Source organism: Aptenodytes patagonicus, chromosome 1 (genome assembly GCF_965638725.1).
Source record: "Aptenodytes patagonicus chromosome 1, bAptPat1.pri.cur, whole genome shotgun sequence".
Classification (NCBI taxonomy): domain Eukaryota; kingdom Metazoa; phylum Chordata; class Aves; order Sphenisciformes; family Spheniscidae; genus Aptenodytes; species Aptenodytes patagonicus.
This window is the reverse complement of record NC_134949.1, coordinates 152,870,890-152,888,336: the sequence shown is the minus strand read 5'-3', so window position 1 is coordinate 152,888,336 and position 17,447 is coordinate 152,870,890. Positions and strand designations below refer to the sequence as shown.

Here is a 17,447-nt window from a genome sequence, read left to right as displayed (position 1 = left end):
CCCGGCCCCTCCGCGCCCGCCGCTGGCGGCAGGTGAAGCCGCAGGGGGTGGCGTGTGCGAGGACGCGGAGGCAGGGGAGGGCGGCGGGGAGCCGGCTCTTCTCCGGCGGTACGGAGCTGGCTGTCTCTGGCGGCACGGACCTCTCCTCTCGAGCGGCAGCCGGCTCCCCGGGGACGCCGCGGAACCTGCCCCCTCCGCCGGGTCTCTCCTCGCAGCATGGACCGCGGGGCGGCGGCTGAGGCAGCCGCGGAGGCACCGGCGGGAGCCGTGAGCGCGGCCGGGAGCCGGATGGCGTCGGCGGCGGGACCCCGCCTGGCCGAGAGGGACTGAGGCTGAGGCGGGCTGCGCGCCGGCTCCGAGCCCGCCAGCCCGGCAGCGGGGAGGGGATGAGCGCCCGCCCGGGCTCAGCTCCGTCCCGCAGGTAGCGAGTGCCTCGGGGGCCGGGGCGTGCGTCGCTGCCGGGGGGCGCCGCGGGATCGGGAGGAGCCGCCTCGCAGGGTCACGTCGCTTTTCGCGTGGGGCCGGCGCCGCCGCCCGGGGCTGCGGATCCGCTCCCCGCCAGCGGCCCCGGGCCGGTCGTGCCCTGCCCGCGGCGGGCTCCCAACTTTCCTCGGCGTGGCAAGAAACGTGCCGGGGCGCCGCGGAGCTGCTTTGACATCTTGATCCTCTCCGAGAACTTAACAGGATCGCAAAAAGCCCTTCGAGCGGCTTTTCCCGGTGAGCCGGGTTTAAGCGGGCGGGTTTTGGCTGTAATCCGCCCGCGCCGCGCGGAGGGGCGGCCGCGGCGGGCCCTGTCCCGCCGCCCCCGCCGGGCCGGGCCGGGCCGCCCCGCCGGGGAGGGCTGCCGCTGCCGGGGCTTCCCGGCGCCGCGGGCCGGGAGCGGGGTCCGGACCGAAACCGCGTCGGGGAAGGGCAGCGCTGCCCCTGTCAGTGTTGCTTGAGGATAACGGCCCCGAAGCGCCTGCATTCAGACGGACAGACAGACAGACAGTTAGTTTCTGAATTCGGATATTGCGGAGGAAAGCGTGGAAAGGTGAGTCTGAAAGAGGAGGCAAGTAAGCCTCCGTTTCTGTTGTGCCCGCGAGAGTGGGATCGTGTCCTGCATCTGACTTCAGTTCTAAACATTAACTTAAAAGCTTGAAATGGAAACGCAACTTACAAGCTCTTTTTTTTTTTTTTTTTTTTTTTTTTTTAAGAAAAGCGTTAATTTGATTAATTGACACAAAGATCCGTGTATCCACAATTAAACTGGATTCAGGACACAAATCTGTACAGAAGTGGGGCCGAGAGGAATTACCCCACTCCTGTCGACTGAGTCTTAGCTTTACCAGTTTGATCAATGTGTCTCAGCTTCTTTGCTGTCTGGTGCCTGTGGTACAAGCATGAGGTTGTCAAACCCTGTGTAAAGAAAATGCTAGCAAATACTCCAAGCGCGGTGAAAGGAAATCACTTTCCTGGGATTCCTGGTGCTCCTGCTAAATTGACCTTGTTTTTAGCAATATGACATCTTTTGTAAAATTTGTGCGGTGTAAACTGGGCCATAGAGCGCCTAAGAATGTGCAAGATACAATACTGACTATAATCAGTGTCTTTCTCTTATGCGTGATCCACTCGCTTGCTAAGAGGAAAAGGCCAAAAGAAGACAAGGAAAAATGACATGAACGTTACTTTAAATCTCTGAAGAAATGATGTTAAATGTAAATGTTGGTATGGTTAGTAGTGGACACTTTTTACTATATTTTGTTTTCCAGATTCAGAGTTCTTACAATCAAAGCAAGTAGTAAGAGGACTGTTGTATTTAAAATCTGTAATTTTCATTGTTACAACTGAGTAACTTGTAGTTTCAGATGTTACAGTTTTTGAAATGGCATAACTTTACCTTCAGTCAGCACAGTTTTTTTTTTTCTCTGATATTTTTTATGTCGTTTTCTTTGAGTATGCATGACAAAACCATCTGGTTAGAAAAATAGACCGTGCAGATGACAATGGGACTGTCAGGATGTCTAATCAGCAAGGGTAATCATGGTAAACAAGCAGTGAATGACTTGAGGAAAGAGCACATCAGCTTTAAAAAATTATACACCATCCTTCCATGTCAGCGTCTCTCAGCTCAGCCTTCTGCGCATCCCAGACTTTGTCATCCAATTTGCACCCAAGCTCTATCATTTCGGTTCAGCACATTATCCTGCAGCCATCTCCAATGTTGCCATCTCTTTTCATTAGCATCTCTTAAATCCTCTTCTGTCGAATGCCTTGTTACCGCATGTGAAATGTGACACTGATTACCTCTCATGTCTTCCTTCCCTAGCCAGATGGGATGGCTGTGATAGTTTACATAAAGTGGGCAGGGAGTGAATTTGAATGGGTAACATCTACATGTACGCACGTGCACACATGTAAACATGTATATATTTTATAGACACTCGTTTGGAAATGTAAACCTGCTGCGTTTTACCTGCATTCGTGCCCTTGTTATGTTCACTTTTAAGAGTTGCCTCGGCATATGAATGCACGGACAGAGATGTTGGCAGAACTGGTAAATTTTAGACAGTGGTTACAGAAGCCTTGCACAGAGCTTATTTTCTGCACAGAAACATGGATGCTTGCATCATGTTAACCCATACTAGCAACAGAAACAACACGATGTGACTTGGTTGTCCAGTGAACTGTAATTTGTAATTTACTGTGTTTTAATTTACAACGTTCTGTTCAATATACACATCTAGTTGCTCCTGAACAGTTTCCAGTCTAAAAAATAATACATTCATAGAAAATGGTCTGCAAAAAATTTGGTAAATCTTAGAAAATTGAACTGTGTTACTAATAATTCATAGATATAGAAGGGAAACTCAGTCCAAATAATTCAATTTATTTAAAAGATTATTTTGCTACTACAAGGTGCCAGGGACTCAACCATCAAATGGATCAAGGATAATCATATGGATTTCATTCTAAAACCATAAATTATACATATATGAACATGCAGTGTTGTGTGAGGTATATGCACATCCTGGAGTACCTGTGAAAGGTAGCGTATTTGTTTGACAGATCTTTAGTACTGAGGTTACTAGGCTATGCATATAAATTATGTGCATTTTCAGGAGATATCAGTGCCCAGAGACTATGGAAAATGCAATATGATGTAGCAGGTAGTAATAAAATATGGAAGATGTACTTTTAAAAGAGGTCATAGGATTTAAGAATTGTTGATCTAATCTGTTAGGCATAATGATTGATGAGGGTAAGGTGGTGCAGCCTGCTTATTATTTTTTCACCCCCTTGGGCTTGATCCAGTAGCCTTTATACAAAGCTGATTTCCATGAGAGTGTGCCAGAGTTAAATCTGCAGGTTAATTTACAAACCTTCAAATCATTGAAGAAAAAAGTTGCACCTTGTCTTCAAATCACATAGTTGCTTAAAGGTCCAGTGTCCAGTCTTCGAAGTCCGTTTGTTGCCTGTACGGGTTGATACATTGGAACTGCAGACTGTCACACGTGACATATACAACATACATAACATACAGCTGAACTGCAACTATTACAAAGTGATGTAACAAGGATCATGTAGGTGGAGGTCAAATCCCAAAATAAATCCCAAAGACTTACCAGGGTTGAACCTGAGAGGCTGTGTGAGGATTTGGAACGTGTCTTAACTAAAATGATGTAAGTGATCCTATGCAGCTTATCACTGCTTCCATTACAATAAGTAAAATGTTGTTAAAAGCCTCAAGAGCAACAGTATATTACCAACTACACAAATACATAAGATCCATTATAAAATCATACGTAAAGTCACCTTTTACTTTGTGACAGTGATACATATTTCACCTTGAAAAGCTGTTTTTTGAATTCTGCCGTATTTTCTGTCTGTAGTCCTTTTAATCTAAATAAATAAGCTTTAAGAAAAGTGGTGGTATAAACAACGTGATCTGCCATCATTACTTGATAAACAACTACGTTTACTTCATATCAGAAGTATTAATATTTGTTTGGTTAACAATTTTGAATTAAGTTAGGCTGAGTTAACATATTCCGCCCAAAAGGGAAGCTGCTAAAGTAGCCCAAATGGGAACTCTTAATACTCTTGAGACTATAGTAATTCAAACTTCTTTCACGGATGTTTAAACTAATATGCATTGCTGGACAATTTTGACAGGCTACAGAGTTCATTTTAGTGGCTTAGCTGATAGCCAGCAACTTCCTAAATTTGATATAATTTGTAATATTTAAACGTGTGCCTGCGTGTTGGGGTTTTTTTGCTACTGAGCATGTGCAAAATTGTCTGAAACCTAGGCCACGAAGCTGCTCAGAGGCCTTGACTGTGTCTAGATTGCAGTGGGTGCTGAAAACAGGCATTCCCGCAGCTGCTCTGATACGTGTTCTCAGAGCACTGCAAGCCCACGAGAAAGTATGTGTGAGTGTATCCCATAATCTATTGGTAGGAGGCTCCAGAGAAAGGGGGAAAACTGGTTTTGGCTTGCTTAATTTGAAGCAGACTTGAAAAGTTTCTCATTTTTGAGGTGCAGCTCCTAAGCACAATGCAATTTGCTGCAAATGGGTGAATGGGCTTGAGAAAGGGGGGAGTTACGGCTGTGAACTGGGTGCCACCTCCTTTTGGCCTGGAGTTAGATGCCCAGTTATTTTCAGTCTCCCGTTTTAGCTTCGGTCGTTTCGTATTGGCTAGCATATGTAGCTTCCTTCTCAGCGTCTTATTCCTGGGTACCTGATTTTCTACATGCCTTCTGTAGGAAATCCACTGGATGACAGAGCTCCTAAAATTTAGGTACTGCAGCCTTCGTACCTCTAGTTCTAAGTCTTTAATGTTATAAAGAGATCAGTAGAACCTGATTTTCAAAATTTGGAAATGCTTATGTGAATCTGAAGTTTTTGTACATTACTTGAATTTGTATTTGTTGTCAAACAACTGGCTGTCTTAATAAAACAGGTCTTTTATACCGGACAGTGCATATAAAATAATTTGACACAAAACGTCAGTTGCTATTGAGTCCAAAAGGAAGAGGATAAAAGAGTACATCAACTATTTGCATTTGGAGTAGGGAGAGCTATCGCTAATGTATAATTCATTATATTTTTAGTAGGATAATACATCTTTCTCATTTAGTTCTAGTTTCGGTCTCAATGATTTATGCACTGAAAAGCAATATTCTTGAGTGTGGAATTATTATTCATCTCTTTCAAGTTAGTACAATTGGTAGCAAGGAAAGAAATACTACGTAAGAAAGCATGTTAAAATTCTGCTTAAGTCATTGGTAAAGATGTCAATCTTTCAAGAGATAGGATTGTTTCAGGTAAGTTTTATTTTGCTGTCTGACACTGGAAAATTCTTCAACCTGAGGCAGTTTTTGTTTTCCATAGTTTGACTTGGTGTGCTTAAAGATAAGTCACTGAGTTCTGGAAAGTTAAAAATTACAAGGATACTTTAATGATCCAGTTCCCCAGCTTGGTTGCCTAAAACTGGGCAACTAGATTCAGGCTCAGATATATTCTGTATATCTGTCTGTCTGTCTGTCTGTCTCTCTCTCGTTAAATCGCTTGTGAGCTAAATACCTGTTTTAAGTGCCTAACATGGATTTATCAGACTTGTCAGCCTTTAGGTAATCACGTTTTACCCTCAGTGTATTTACTAGCTTTAAATATTCAGAGCAGAGAGTGTACTTCAAAGATAACAGGCAGATACCTGCTTGCGTTGGGTGCAGGTGCCCAGGGGCTGGCAGCAGGGGGGCTGCAGGGGCCTCTGTGAGGAGGGGCCGGGGCTGCCCTGTGCCAGACACGGCTGGTTCCAGCCGGCTCCAATGGACCTACCACAGGCACAGCTGAGCCCCGCAGCCACGGTGGTCGCACCTCAGGGAGAATGTATTTAAGAAAGGGTAAAACACCGCATAGGCAGTGTGTGAGGACTGAGGGGAAAAAAAGTGTGGGAAACAGCTCTGCAGACACCAAGGTCAAAGAAGAAGGAGGGGAGGTGTTGTTCCAGACACCGGAGCGGAGATTGCCCTGCAGCCCATGGAGAGGACCATGCTGGAGCAGATATCCACTGTGGAGGACCCCACAGCGGACCTAGTAGATACTTCCTGAAGGAAATGGCAGCCAGTGGAGAGGAGCCCATGCAGGAACAGGTTCTCCTGACAAGAACTGTGGCCCATGGAGGACCCATGCTGGAGCGGGTTTATCCTGAAGGACTGCAGCCCATGGAGTGGATCCACACTGGAGTGGTTTGTGAAGGACTTGCAGCCTGTGGGAAGGACCCACGCTGGAGCAAGAGAATGGTGTGAGGAGGAAGGAGTGGCAGAGAGGAACCATTATGGACTGACCGCAATCCCCCATTTCCCACCCCCTGCACTGCTGGGTGGGGTGGAGGAGTTGGGAATGTAGGTATGAAGTTGAATCAGGGGAAAAAAAGAGGGGGGGGAGGTGCTTTTGTCTTTGTTTCTCACCATCCAACTCTAGTTTAATTGGCAATAAATTAAATTAATTTTCCCCAATTCGAGTCTGTTTTGCCTATGATGATAATTGGTAAGTGATCTTCCTGTCCTTATCTTGACCCATGAGCTTTCTCCTCTCACTTTCTCCCCCTGGACTGCTGAGGAGGGGGAGTGAGAGAGCGGCTGGGTGGGTGTCTGGCAGCCAGCCAAGGCCAACCCACCACACTACTGTAACAACTGTGTTTTTAAATACAAAGCTTAGCTCTACTCAGTTCTTAAAACTGTCTTGTAAGCACCAGCTTTTAGTGGCAGTTTTAGGATTGTAGATCCCAGCTGGCTGGTGCAGTCTCTCTGCAGCCCTGCAAAAGGCGTTTGCAGAATCTTACGCCTCTGCAGCATTTTCCTGCTGGCTGACTCCTGATAGCTCCATGCTCATTTTAAGCTGCTCCCTAGTCAGTCGCTTGCCAGGTTTTGGATCCAGTTTTGAAATGCTCATCTCCTCCCTAGACCGTTAATCACATTTATCATTAGGAACCTTGGAGGCCTAGAAGGAGCAAATATTTCTCCTTTATCAGATAGCCAGTAATTTGTTAGAATTTTATGTGCTTCATGCAGGGTCAAACCATGTTGCTTCAGGAGGTCTCACTACCTGTGCTGTACACAAATTACTTCATTATTTATTTCTACCAGTCCTGTGTTCTGTCACTCTCCACCACAGCTGGGCATGTGTGGCACAATCACAATTTAATAATGAACCTTCATTCACTCTCCCTACCTCCTTCAAAAAATACATTAATGTATTTTATTGCTTAATAGTATTTCTGTGAATTTTTTCCCTCCTCCTTTCCTCCAGTCTAAGTGCAGAATAAGAGTTCAGACCAAACTGTATATTGAATTTGGATTTTACAGCTGAAATCATTGTAAGGGCTCTGAAATGACCTCCAGTTTTGCCTACATATTTTTTTATAGCTTCTTATTCTTTGCCTTTCTAGGGTGAGCAAGCCCTGCTTTTCTTTCTCTTCCATTGCTATGTCCTTGATCATTCTTGCCATGCTTTTATTCTGCAGTATCTTTCTGTTTAAGAGAAGGACTAATAGTGTTCCAGATAAGCCCGCACTGTTGTTTCATGGAGCAGTTTTAATGTTCTTTGTGTCATCAACACTTTCCATGTGTACATCCCTTCACCTTGTTAGCTATTGTGTCAGCAAGCCTGCCCTGCATTGAGCAGGGCATTTCACTGAGCTGTACATATATAGTGTTCAAGTTCCCTTTCTGAGAGCATACGGTTAATTTGGAAGCATATAAGGTAGTAGTTCATGTGCTTTTCACCAGTATTCATTGATTTCCATTTGCCTACATTGCACGTCACTAGCCATCAAATTGAGAAATTAATCTGGTTGATGGGCGTCACCCTGAAGTTCCTTGCACTCCTCTTTTGTTTCTCCTGCCCATAGTACTTTTTGCCATCCTGAGATCTTCTTGTCTCACTGCTCCTTTTCATCAGCATCATTAATGAGAGGTTTTCCTATGGAACCCTGAGGAATATTGTTCTTAAACATTTGCAGGGGTGAAGGTGACCGTTTAAGTCTGTTCTTGCTTTCTGTCTTCTAAGAAGCCAGTTTTTAATCCAAAATAGTGTTTGGTTTCATATCCTATGATTTGCTTGCTTTCTTTAGTGGCAGAGCTTTTGGAAGTCTAAAGAAGGTATACAACTGTTTCCTGTATTCAGTGCTCCACTGGCGTACTCAAACCATTCCAGGAGATTATGAATATCTAATTCCAGTATCTGTTAGTAGTGTCTAATTCCAGACTAGTAATATCTAATTTCAGGAGATTAGTAACATCTGGAGAAGCCATTTCAGTTTGAAGTTTAAAGAAATACTGTATTTAATGGTTTTTAACCAAACTTTCAGGGACTGATGCAGAAGTGACAGGTCTGGAAATCCACCTACAGTGATTGAAATGTAGAAAGGCATTGTTCACTACTCTCCAGGTTCAAAAGCAATGTGTCTTTTCAGTGAGATACTACATGTTGTTGGTAGCAAATTATCTAAATCATCCCTAGACTTCAGAAGGTTTTTATTATCTCATACTTTTATTGTTTTAAAAGAATTATTTATTTTGTTGGAGATTATAAACCAGGTGACCCTTGTTTAAGAACTGCTGTAGACAGACATCAATCTTATTGTGAATCACCAGAACTAAGGACAGGGTTATTGTTGTGTTAGGTGGCAGAACTGGTCAAGATCTTAACTCAGTACTAACTTCGTGTTGGAAATACATCCTTAGGAAAAAGTTAATGCTTTGTTAAATGTCTTATGAATCATTCTGTTTTTCCCACCATCAAGCTTATAAAACTTTGAACTAGAATAAAGTGGAAGTTTAATGGGGGTACACGGGGAATACATGATGCTGTTCAGTGGAAGAGTGACAATTTACCCCTCCCTTCTGCAATGTGATAGAGAGTTCTATTTTGATTAAAAAAAAAAAACCAAACAAAATTATTTGGCTGAGCTTTAAAGGAGAGGAGGGGCTATATGGAGCAGTAAAATCCAAGCAGCTCATGCCACCTTAGTCTTAAAAGTTATCTTCCGCGAGACTTAGTATAGCTCAAAGCAGTGGAAACGAAATAGGTAGCAAGAGCACCTATTAGTAGGAAGAACCAATTTGCTACTGTGCCTTCCTCTATGCATGTGTGTAACAATTTGTCAGCAGGAAGCATGCTGCTCTGTTTTTAAATGAAGCGTCTGTGACACCCTGGCTACTGCCTTGTAGCCTCCCATTGTAACTTCAAGTCTTAGAACCTGGGCAGTGAGACAGAGTGTAAATTGTAGGCTACTTTTGCAGATTTTGGTAAACGGAACTTTGAAGAAATCAGTAATAACAGAAGGAAAAACACATTTTCTTCTTGCCTTGAATTATGTTCAAATTAATATATGAGAAATGCGAGTTACCGTAATACACACTGTTACGGCAAAATAAATGTTCTAATCACCAAAGCACTATTGCGTGTCATCTATCTAATTCTGTGTAACGAAGTATGTAATGGAAACAGTAATTATAACTAAAAAATGATTTATGAAAAATTTTCCTGGAAATGAGATATTTTTGGCATCATACCTATTCTGAAACCTATTCATTTGGCTGGTTAACTTATTAATAGCAATGTTTGTCTCTCAAAGGCTGAATCATCCTAAAAGAAATCATATTCATTGATATTTATAATGCATATACATTAACAGAAACATAGAAATAATTTGGCAGATGTTTTTTGAACAGACAAAATAGATTCCTTCTGTGAGACTGTTCCAGTTAACATTTTTATACGTAGTCATGTTTTTAGCATAAGTTATCTGCCCTTTAGGAATGAATTCTTCTGAGTGAACATTCAAATCTGAGAGCGGGTTGAAAGACCCCCCCCCTTTTTTTATATATCAATGTGTCATAGAAATGCCCATTTTTTCCCCAATAAAGCTTAAGTTAACCAGTATGTACAGGGCTCAGTTTAAGATGAGACACAGTTATACATCAAGTGACTTGCACTGCGGTAAAATTAGAAATGGGAAATACTAGCCAGATTTCCAGGTGTTAAATGATGCCCTGGGGCTATTTCTAGACTAATTTCATTATCTCTGGATGCAAAAATTAAGTTAATCTATTTTATATTTTGAAATATATTAAATAATTTAAAAAAAAAAATATGATGCCCTTTAGTTCTCTGGGAGTTAAGTGGAGGGTAAATCAAGTATCTGGTTTTTAAGAAGCTGGATGCATAACATAGACCTAATGATGGATTGTGAGCTTTGCTTCAGGAATAATTCAGGGCAGAATGTTAGTTTCTGTATTTCGTTTGCTGCTAAAGCTAAATGTTATATGGTCAGTGAGACAGAGGATTACAGGTGAAAAAGGGACAGTAGATGGTCTGAGGTAGTTGAATGATCCCAAGAGAATTTCGTTCTAGTCATATCTCAAACAAAAAAGGTTCCTGAATGGAGTTTCAAAACTTGAAAAAAAGTTTCAAAATTCAAAACTTTCACTGACAGTCTTTCGGTCCCTCATTTTTAGAGACACTTGTCTTGAGTCTTAAAAGCTGTTTAGCAGGGGTAGTTGTGGTATGAATTTGACTTACTAATGTTGCTAAGGCACTGAAGGCCAAATCTGGAAAGGAATTTAGGTGAATTTCCTAAATCTTGTAGGAGCTGGGCTGCTAAATATCTTAGCAGAGCTTGTCTTGAAGCATTATAACAAAAATGACATCTGGAAGTAAATGGGAACAAACCTAGTATGTGTTTAGTGCAGAGTTTAGAGAATACAGAATTAATGCATAGCATATATTAAACTGAGAGATACATTTCATTAATTATCTGCTTGGTTAATATGCATTTTCAGAATAAAAAACTTCATGATAAAATAGATAAAATTAGCACAAGGGGATCAACTTAAAGTGAAATGGGTTGTCCTAGCACATGTATGACCCAGCTTTTTTTAGTTGGCTTTCTAACTGTAATCTTCTTTTAATGAGATTTTAAATGCAATTTCACTACAGATAATAGATATGACAGTGTAGGGATTCAGAAAGCCCAGAGACTAAAAAGAATATTGTGTCATGTAAGCCTTTTCTTTGGTCACGATGAATTTTCTTTGTTACACTTTTACTAGCACTTTTTTCTGTCTAGTGCGAATAAATCAAGAAACAGGTATCATATTGTGTGTGTAAGTATCACTGGCTATTCTTTAAATGGTTGAATTTGCTTTTTGCTGTTCCAATGTTTTAATAAACCATTCTTTTTAAGTACTGAGCACATCTCTTTTGCAGCCTTCGCAAAATGTTTTTTTTCCCGTCTTTCAGCTGTCATTTAGATGTTGATGTGTAAAGCAAAATGGCAAAAATCAACACCCAGCACTCCTACCCCGGTATGCACAGACTGTCTGTCAGAACTACCGATGAAGATATTGAAAGGATTGAAAATGGCTGTATCAGGTAATATATTGCTTTCATCGCAGTCAAGAGGACAGTTTGCTGCATAATTTGTGGCACTCTCTAGCTCTGCATTATGGGAGTGTTATATCCCGATATTGTTGATCCAATGCACTTAACTGCCTTAACAATGTATAGCCAAAGTACAGAAGAGACAGCAGCAGGAAGGTTGTCATGGCTTGCAGTTTTGGAACCAGAATCTGTATTACCTCAGGAATAAACCCCGTTTTCACATCAGTGGGAATTACACCAACTCATTAAGGAGAAACCTCTTTCTCAGGTCACCACGCAGATAGCAGGGTCTGTTCTTCTCCCAGTCTGTGGGATTTGGAGAAAAAGGCATCCGCACAGTGCCATGCAGTGAAAAGCCTCAGGATGTTTTTTTTAAAAGTAGCCTCTGCACATCACCTAGTTCCTGTGATAGGGAACATTTGTAGTGTATAAAGAATATCGACATTTTTGTACTGGCTTTTCAGAGCCTCTCACTGTACAGTGGACCTGTAACAGTTTCTTTACATTCACCTTTCTCTGTTTTGATAGTTTTAAAGTGGCTGTTTAAAATGTGCCAGTGAGCTTGCACTTATATTTTACACAGTTCCAGTCATTTGTCCAGACTGGGCAAACACTGCTGGGCCTGCAGGAAAGTGTCTGATGATCCACACCGCCTGTACAGACTGGAAAAAGTGTTCAGCTTTTGGCTGGTTACGGTCAACCACCTCCGCTATGTGGACCTTGTCATGCTGTCTCTTGCTGTTCAAATGTGTACCCAGACTAGAGCATGTAAAATCCTGCTGTTACGGTAATTTTGGATTGCATGCCCCTAGCATCTAGTATGGAAGTGATCCCTGTCCTGTTTGAATTGGTCCTTTTTTTCTTTCTGCTTTGCTTACATGGTACTTTCTGTCATGTGGGTGTACCTACACTTGTGACAATGGAGCTGCTTTTATTCAGCACAGTATGGCTTGCTTGACTTAGTTATACTACGCCATGGTCTCCTTAGGGAGATTTGCAAGAGCCGTGTCCCTTTGTCTCCGTTTACAGTGATATCTCAGAAACAGGGAAAACACAGAGAGAAATGAGCCTCTTCCTTTCCTTTTTTTAACGTCCTTTTTGTAGAGGATATCAGTGATTGGCAGCTCAGAATGGAATTACTGGCAGGGATGTGAGAGTGTGGTTATAAAGGTTTAAATGTAGAATTAAATCACTGCAGTCATCTGCAGTTTCAGAGGCAATGGCTTGCTTATGACAGCTAGAGGGACTGAAATATGAATTGCACTTCATCATGATGGTGATGGTCTTCAAGAGCCATTTATTTAAAAGAAAGTTTGCTGTTATCAGCATTAATTACAGGAGTTCATAGATAAGTACAAAGATACAATCTCACTCTGTAAGAGATCTCATATTTAAGGTTTTTGGATTGCTGAAGTGATTGCTAGTAAGTATATAGGAGTCTTATAAAAAAATCCAGAACGAGCCCTGGTAAAGTCCAGGTTCCAGTGAAGTCAATTTCAAAACTCCATTACTGAAAGATGAAGCTAAAATTTCATGTATTTTTCTCAAATGCTAGTTATTTCAGTGCTAATAAGTAGTCTTACAATTACGGGAACTCATGGGAGTTGGCAGACACTGCACGTAGCTTAATGTTACAATCACTGTCTGCACTTGCGTGCAACTGGGCTGTTGTAGTGTTTTCCATGTGTGGCAATAGCCTGAGGTGCCTCATCTCATCGCTGCCAGAGCAGCCCTGAAGATCTGTAGCCTGTTTTGCTATGCGACAGGTGAAGTTTCAGTTATGAAGTGAGCATCATTAGGCCTGCTAGTTGTGCAGCTGGTGGCAGTAGGCTGGTAAGAACAGCAGTGGTGCTGCTCAGGACTAAAAATCACCATTTTCCCTTTCAATCCAAGCAAGAGTGAAAGCAAAAAGAGATGCGTATTTGCTTTGAGTCACAAAAAGGAACCGCACTGGTAGAAATTCCGGACTGTTAAACCCAAACAATGGCTAGGAGAACAACACTGAAAAAAGCAGTGGGCAGTTACTTTAAAGCCCCCTGGGGATGAACTCTATGTTGAAGGAAAGCTGCTGATGCCTTACAGGAGGTGTTAGAGTAGAAAACATGCTTCCCATAATTGTGTATCTGCACACCAGAGTAGTACTGACCAGTAAGGAATCAGCTTCTGAGCTTGCTGGAACGGATGGCAGAGCCTCCACTGACTTCATTTCGTGTTGGATGGCTCCAGAAAAGTAGGAATATAGGCTTAACTCTATGTTTACCAAATGTATGCCATATTACTAGGAAGAGGACAATTTGCTGCATTGTTTCCTTATGTAGTGGTGGAAAAAATCAGATGGGGGGAAGTCTGCTGGAGGCTGCATGGAATTCTTAAAAAAAATTTGCTTTTGCAGAACCCATTCACTGTGTGAGGATGCATCTTCAGAACTGCAGAGAGTCATTTCTGTGGAGGGAAGACATCCATCTGAATCGCAGACGAGCTCATTCACAGGCAGGGGAGCGATGGCAAGGTAACGTGCTAACTAATACAATTTCCAGTATTAAGTTTAAATTGTTGAAAGAGACCGATGACAATTTGGAGGCAAAGTAAGAAGAACCATCACTTTCCAAAGAAAATGGATGGAGTCCAGCTGAAGAAAGTCTATAAAAAGTAACAGAAGCTGCTTTTGACCTTGATTCTGAACTCATTGCTCTACTCATTGCTAATAAAAACCTTAGAATCCTAGAGATGCTGAATGAGCTCACACAAATTAGTCTGAATAAAAAAAAAAAAAGTATTTTTACATGATCAGATCTGAAAATATATTGAACACTGAGGAGATGCATGAAGTGAGGCCAGACTGTAAAGTAAATGGATAAGTGTTTGGTTCTGGCTGATAGGTGATGCAATGTTTGTTTCCTGTCAAATAAGACATAATGATTGTTCCCTAGTTGGTAGGTGGCTCTGGCAAGGGAGGAGGCAGGGGCTCTTCTGTTGGGACTGCAAGAGTTTCAGTTTTTAGAATCCAGTTATGTTTATAATGGATTGGGAGCCTTAGTCAGCAAAATTCAAGTCAACAATTTGCTTAAGTCATTTACTTTACCGGGACTTATGGGACTTATATGGCCTCAAGTTGCGGCAGGGGAGGTTTAGATTGGATGTAAGGAAAAATTTCTTTACTGAAAGAGTGGTGAAACATTGGAACAGGCTGCCCAGGGAAGTGGTGGAGTCCCCATCCCTGGAGGTATTTAAAAGACGTGTAGATGAGGCGCTTAGGGACATGGTTTAGTGGGCCTGGTGGTGTTGGGTTGACGGTTGGACTCGATGATCTTAGAGGTCTTTTCCAACCTCAATGATTCTATGATTCTATGATTCTATGACTTAAATATAAACCTGAAGTGGAGCTTCAAAAACTTACTGTGTCTGCTTTAAATATTTCCAGCTGAGACTACAGAGCTCTGTCTTCAGATACCATTGTTATACACAATACAGACCATACTCAGTTTAAGGATAGTGTGTTTCAAAGAGCAAAGAAAAAAATTATTATAAAACTGGAGTCATTGAAAGAGTGTTGTTTACACTTCAGCCTTTTGGATGGTACAGAATAAACTTGTATTTCCCTGTTTGGTTGTCAGATAGTGACACCACTGCATGTAGATTACAAAGGCTGCAAGAAGCTGGTTTTAGGTGGAAAAGATTTATAGGTGTGTGTTTTGTGTAAACATAAAGCACATGAATATATAAACCCATATTGAGAACTTCCTTTTTAATCTCTGTTTATATTGTTCTTTACCCTTTTTCAGGATAGTTTGAATTACACGTGTGTAGCTACAGTTACTTATGCTCTGAATATACAGGGAAGACTGTGACGAAAGCGTGAATGCTTAGCAATTTAAATATGGTAACATAACGTGCCTCTTGAATGCAAATTCTCAAGGACCTAAGACAATAGCATCTGATAGATTTCACTGAGTATCTTACTTCGAGATGTAAAGGACAAAAATGTGAAAATAATATAGCATGGCAGAAATCAGAAAGTTCTATTTCTTTGTTCAATAGAGAAGCTCTCAATCTTATTTGGTAAAACCTGTTTGTTCCTTAACTAACAGGTCTCATCAAAATGCTTTCTTTTCTAATGTAAGTAAGAACATCCATATTCATAGTTTTCCATACCACTCCTTATCTGAAAGCTGAGTTCTGCTCAGGCAGAGAGAAAAATTCTGTAGCTTAATTTTATGCAGCATTTTTTGAATAGAGTGAGGAATCTATTAAATAATCTCAGGCTTTTATGTGGAGCTTTTCTTTTGCATTCTTGGTAGGCTTTGGATTCTCTTAATTGTTGGAAATTGTAGATGATTTATATGATGCTATCTTGGTATAGCACTAAAGAATTAGAAATACCTTTTTCTAATTTCTGATATGTGGTATTATTCCTGTCTTTTTCGTCCTTTTTATTTCAGGGTAAGAGAACCTGGGCAAGATCTATGAGGAGTTGTAGTTAGGCCCTTGAGAACTGCAATCAAGAGGCAGATGTACTTTACCATAAAATTTAAATTGTTCATATCAACCTCTTTGTGGATTCTGAGCATATGTAACACTAGCTGATGCAGAGAGAATGTAAAGAGCTTTCCTTGAGTAGCCCAAGGTCTCTGTAAGAAGTTAAGCATTGCTCAGGATTTCATTATGCTGTTTTCGAGGCCAAGTTTGGGAAACCTGAATTAACACCACTTTGGTCCAAACTAGACTGCTGATAGGAAATAATACATTATATTGTGTGGGTAATAAATATAATCACTTTTCTAGATTTCAGTCTCCATTATTTTCAATTTTTCAGAAACATGTTTCCTTTTGAACTTTGACAGAAAACATTATAAGGATTCATAATGTGAATTAGTGGGTAGAGAAGAAGATACATAATGATACAGTGATAAATTAATTACATTGTCATGATTTTTTTCTTATCTCATTTCAGTGCTCTGCTATAAATTTAGGATGAGGAAATAATGCTTCCTGTGCAGTAGGCAGCTTTATATGTGATAGGCAATTAATATGTCTGCAGACAGACCCTTTAAAATCACGAGGAAAGTGGCTGAATTTTTATCATTCCTTATTTAAAAGTCATAGAATCATAGAATCATAGAATCTTTAAGGTTGGAAAAGACCTCTAAGATCATCGAGTCCAACCATCAACCCAACACCACCATGCCCACTAAACCATGTCCCTAAGCGCCTCATCTACACGTCTCTTAAATACCTCCAGGGATGGGGACTCAACCACTTCCCTGGGCAGCCTGGTCCAATGTTTAACCACTCTTTCAGTAAAGACATTTTTCCTCACGTCCAATCTAAACCTCCCCTGGCGCAACTTGAGGCCATTTCCTCTTGTCCTATCGCTTGTTACTTGGGAGAAGAGACTGACACCCACCTCGCTACAACCTCCTTTCGGGGAGTTGTAGAGAGCGATGAGGTCTCCCCTCAGCCTCCTTTTCTCCAGGCTAAACAACCCCAGTTCCCTCAGCCGCTCCTCATAAGACTTGTTCTCCAGACCCCTCACCAGCCTCGTTGCCCTTCTCTGGACACGCTCCAGCACCTCGACGTCCTTCTTGTAGTGAGGGGCCCAAAACTGAACACAGTATTCGAGGTGTGGCCTCACCAGTGCCGAGTACAGGGGCACAATCACTTCCCTACTCCTGCTGGCCACACTATTTCTGATACAGGCCAGGATGCCATTGACCTTCTTGGCCGCCTGGGCACACTGCTGGCTCATGTTCAGCCGGCTGTCGACCAACACCCCCAGGTCCTTTTCCGCCAGGCAGCTTTCCAGCCACTCTTCCCCAAGCCTGTAGCGCTGCATGGGGTTGTTGTGGCCGAAGGGCAGGACCCGGCACCTGGCCTTGTTGAATCTCATACAATTGGTCTGGGCCCATCGATCCAGCCTGTCCAGGTCCCTCTGCAGAGCCTTCCTACCCTCGAGCAGATCAACACTCCCGCCCAACTTGGTGTCGCCTACAAACTTACTGAGGGTGCACTCGATCC

The 17,447-nt window shown here is 42.1% G+C and overlaps 1 protein-coding gene across 2 annotated transcripts in view; it reads left to right on the top strand.

Annotated features, from left to right (window-relative positions):
* The first annotated feature begins 910 nt into the window (after positions 1–910).
* CNGA3 (cyclic nucleotide gated channel subunit alpha 3) overlaps positions 911–17,447 on the top strand; it is a 34,787-nt gene continuing 18,250 nt past the window's right edge. For both annotated transcript variants that reach the window (XM_076359079.1, XM_076359089.1), the window contains exons 1-3: positions 911–1,033; positions 11,292–11,423; positions 13,825–13,941. In XM_076359079.1, coding sequence (XP_076215194.1) covers positions 11,323–11,423; positions 13,825–13,941 — 218 coding nt within the window. In that variant the 5' untranslated portion in view covers positions 911–1,033; positions 11,292–11,322. The remainder of the gene's footprint in view (positions 1,034–11,291; positions 11,424–13,824; positions 13,942–17,447) is intronic.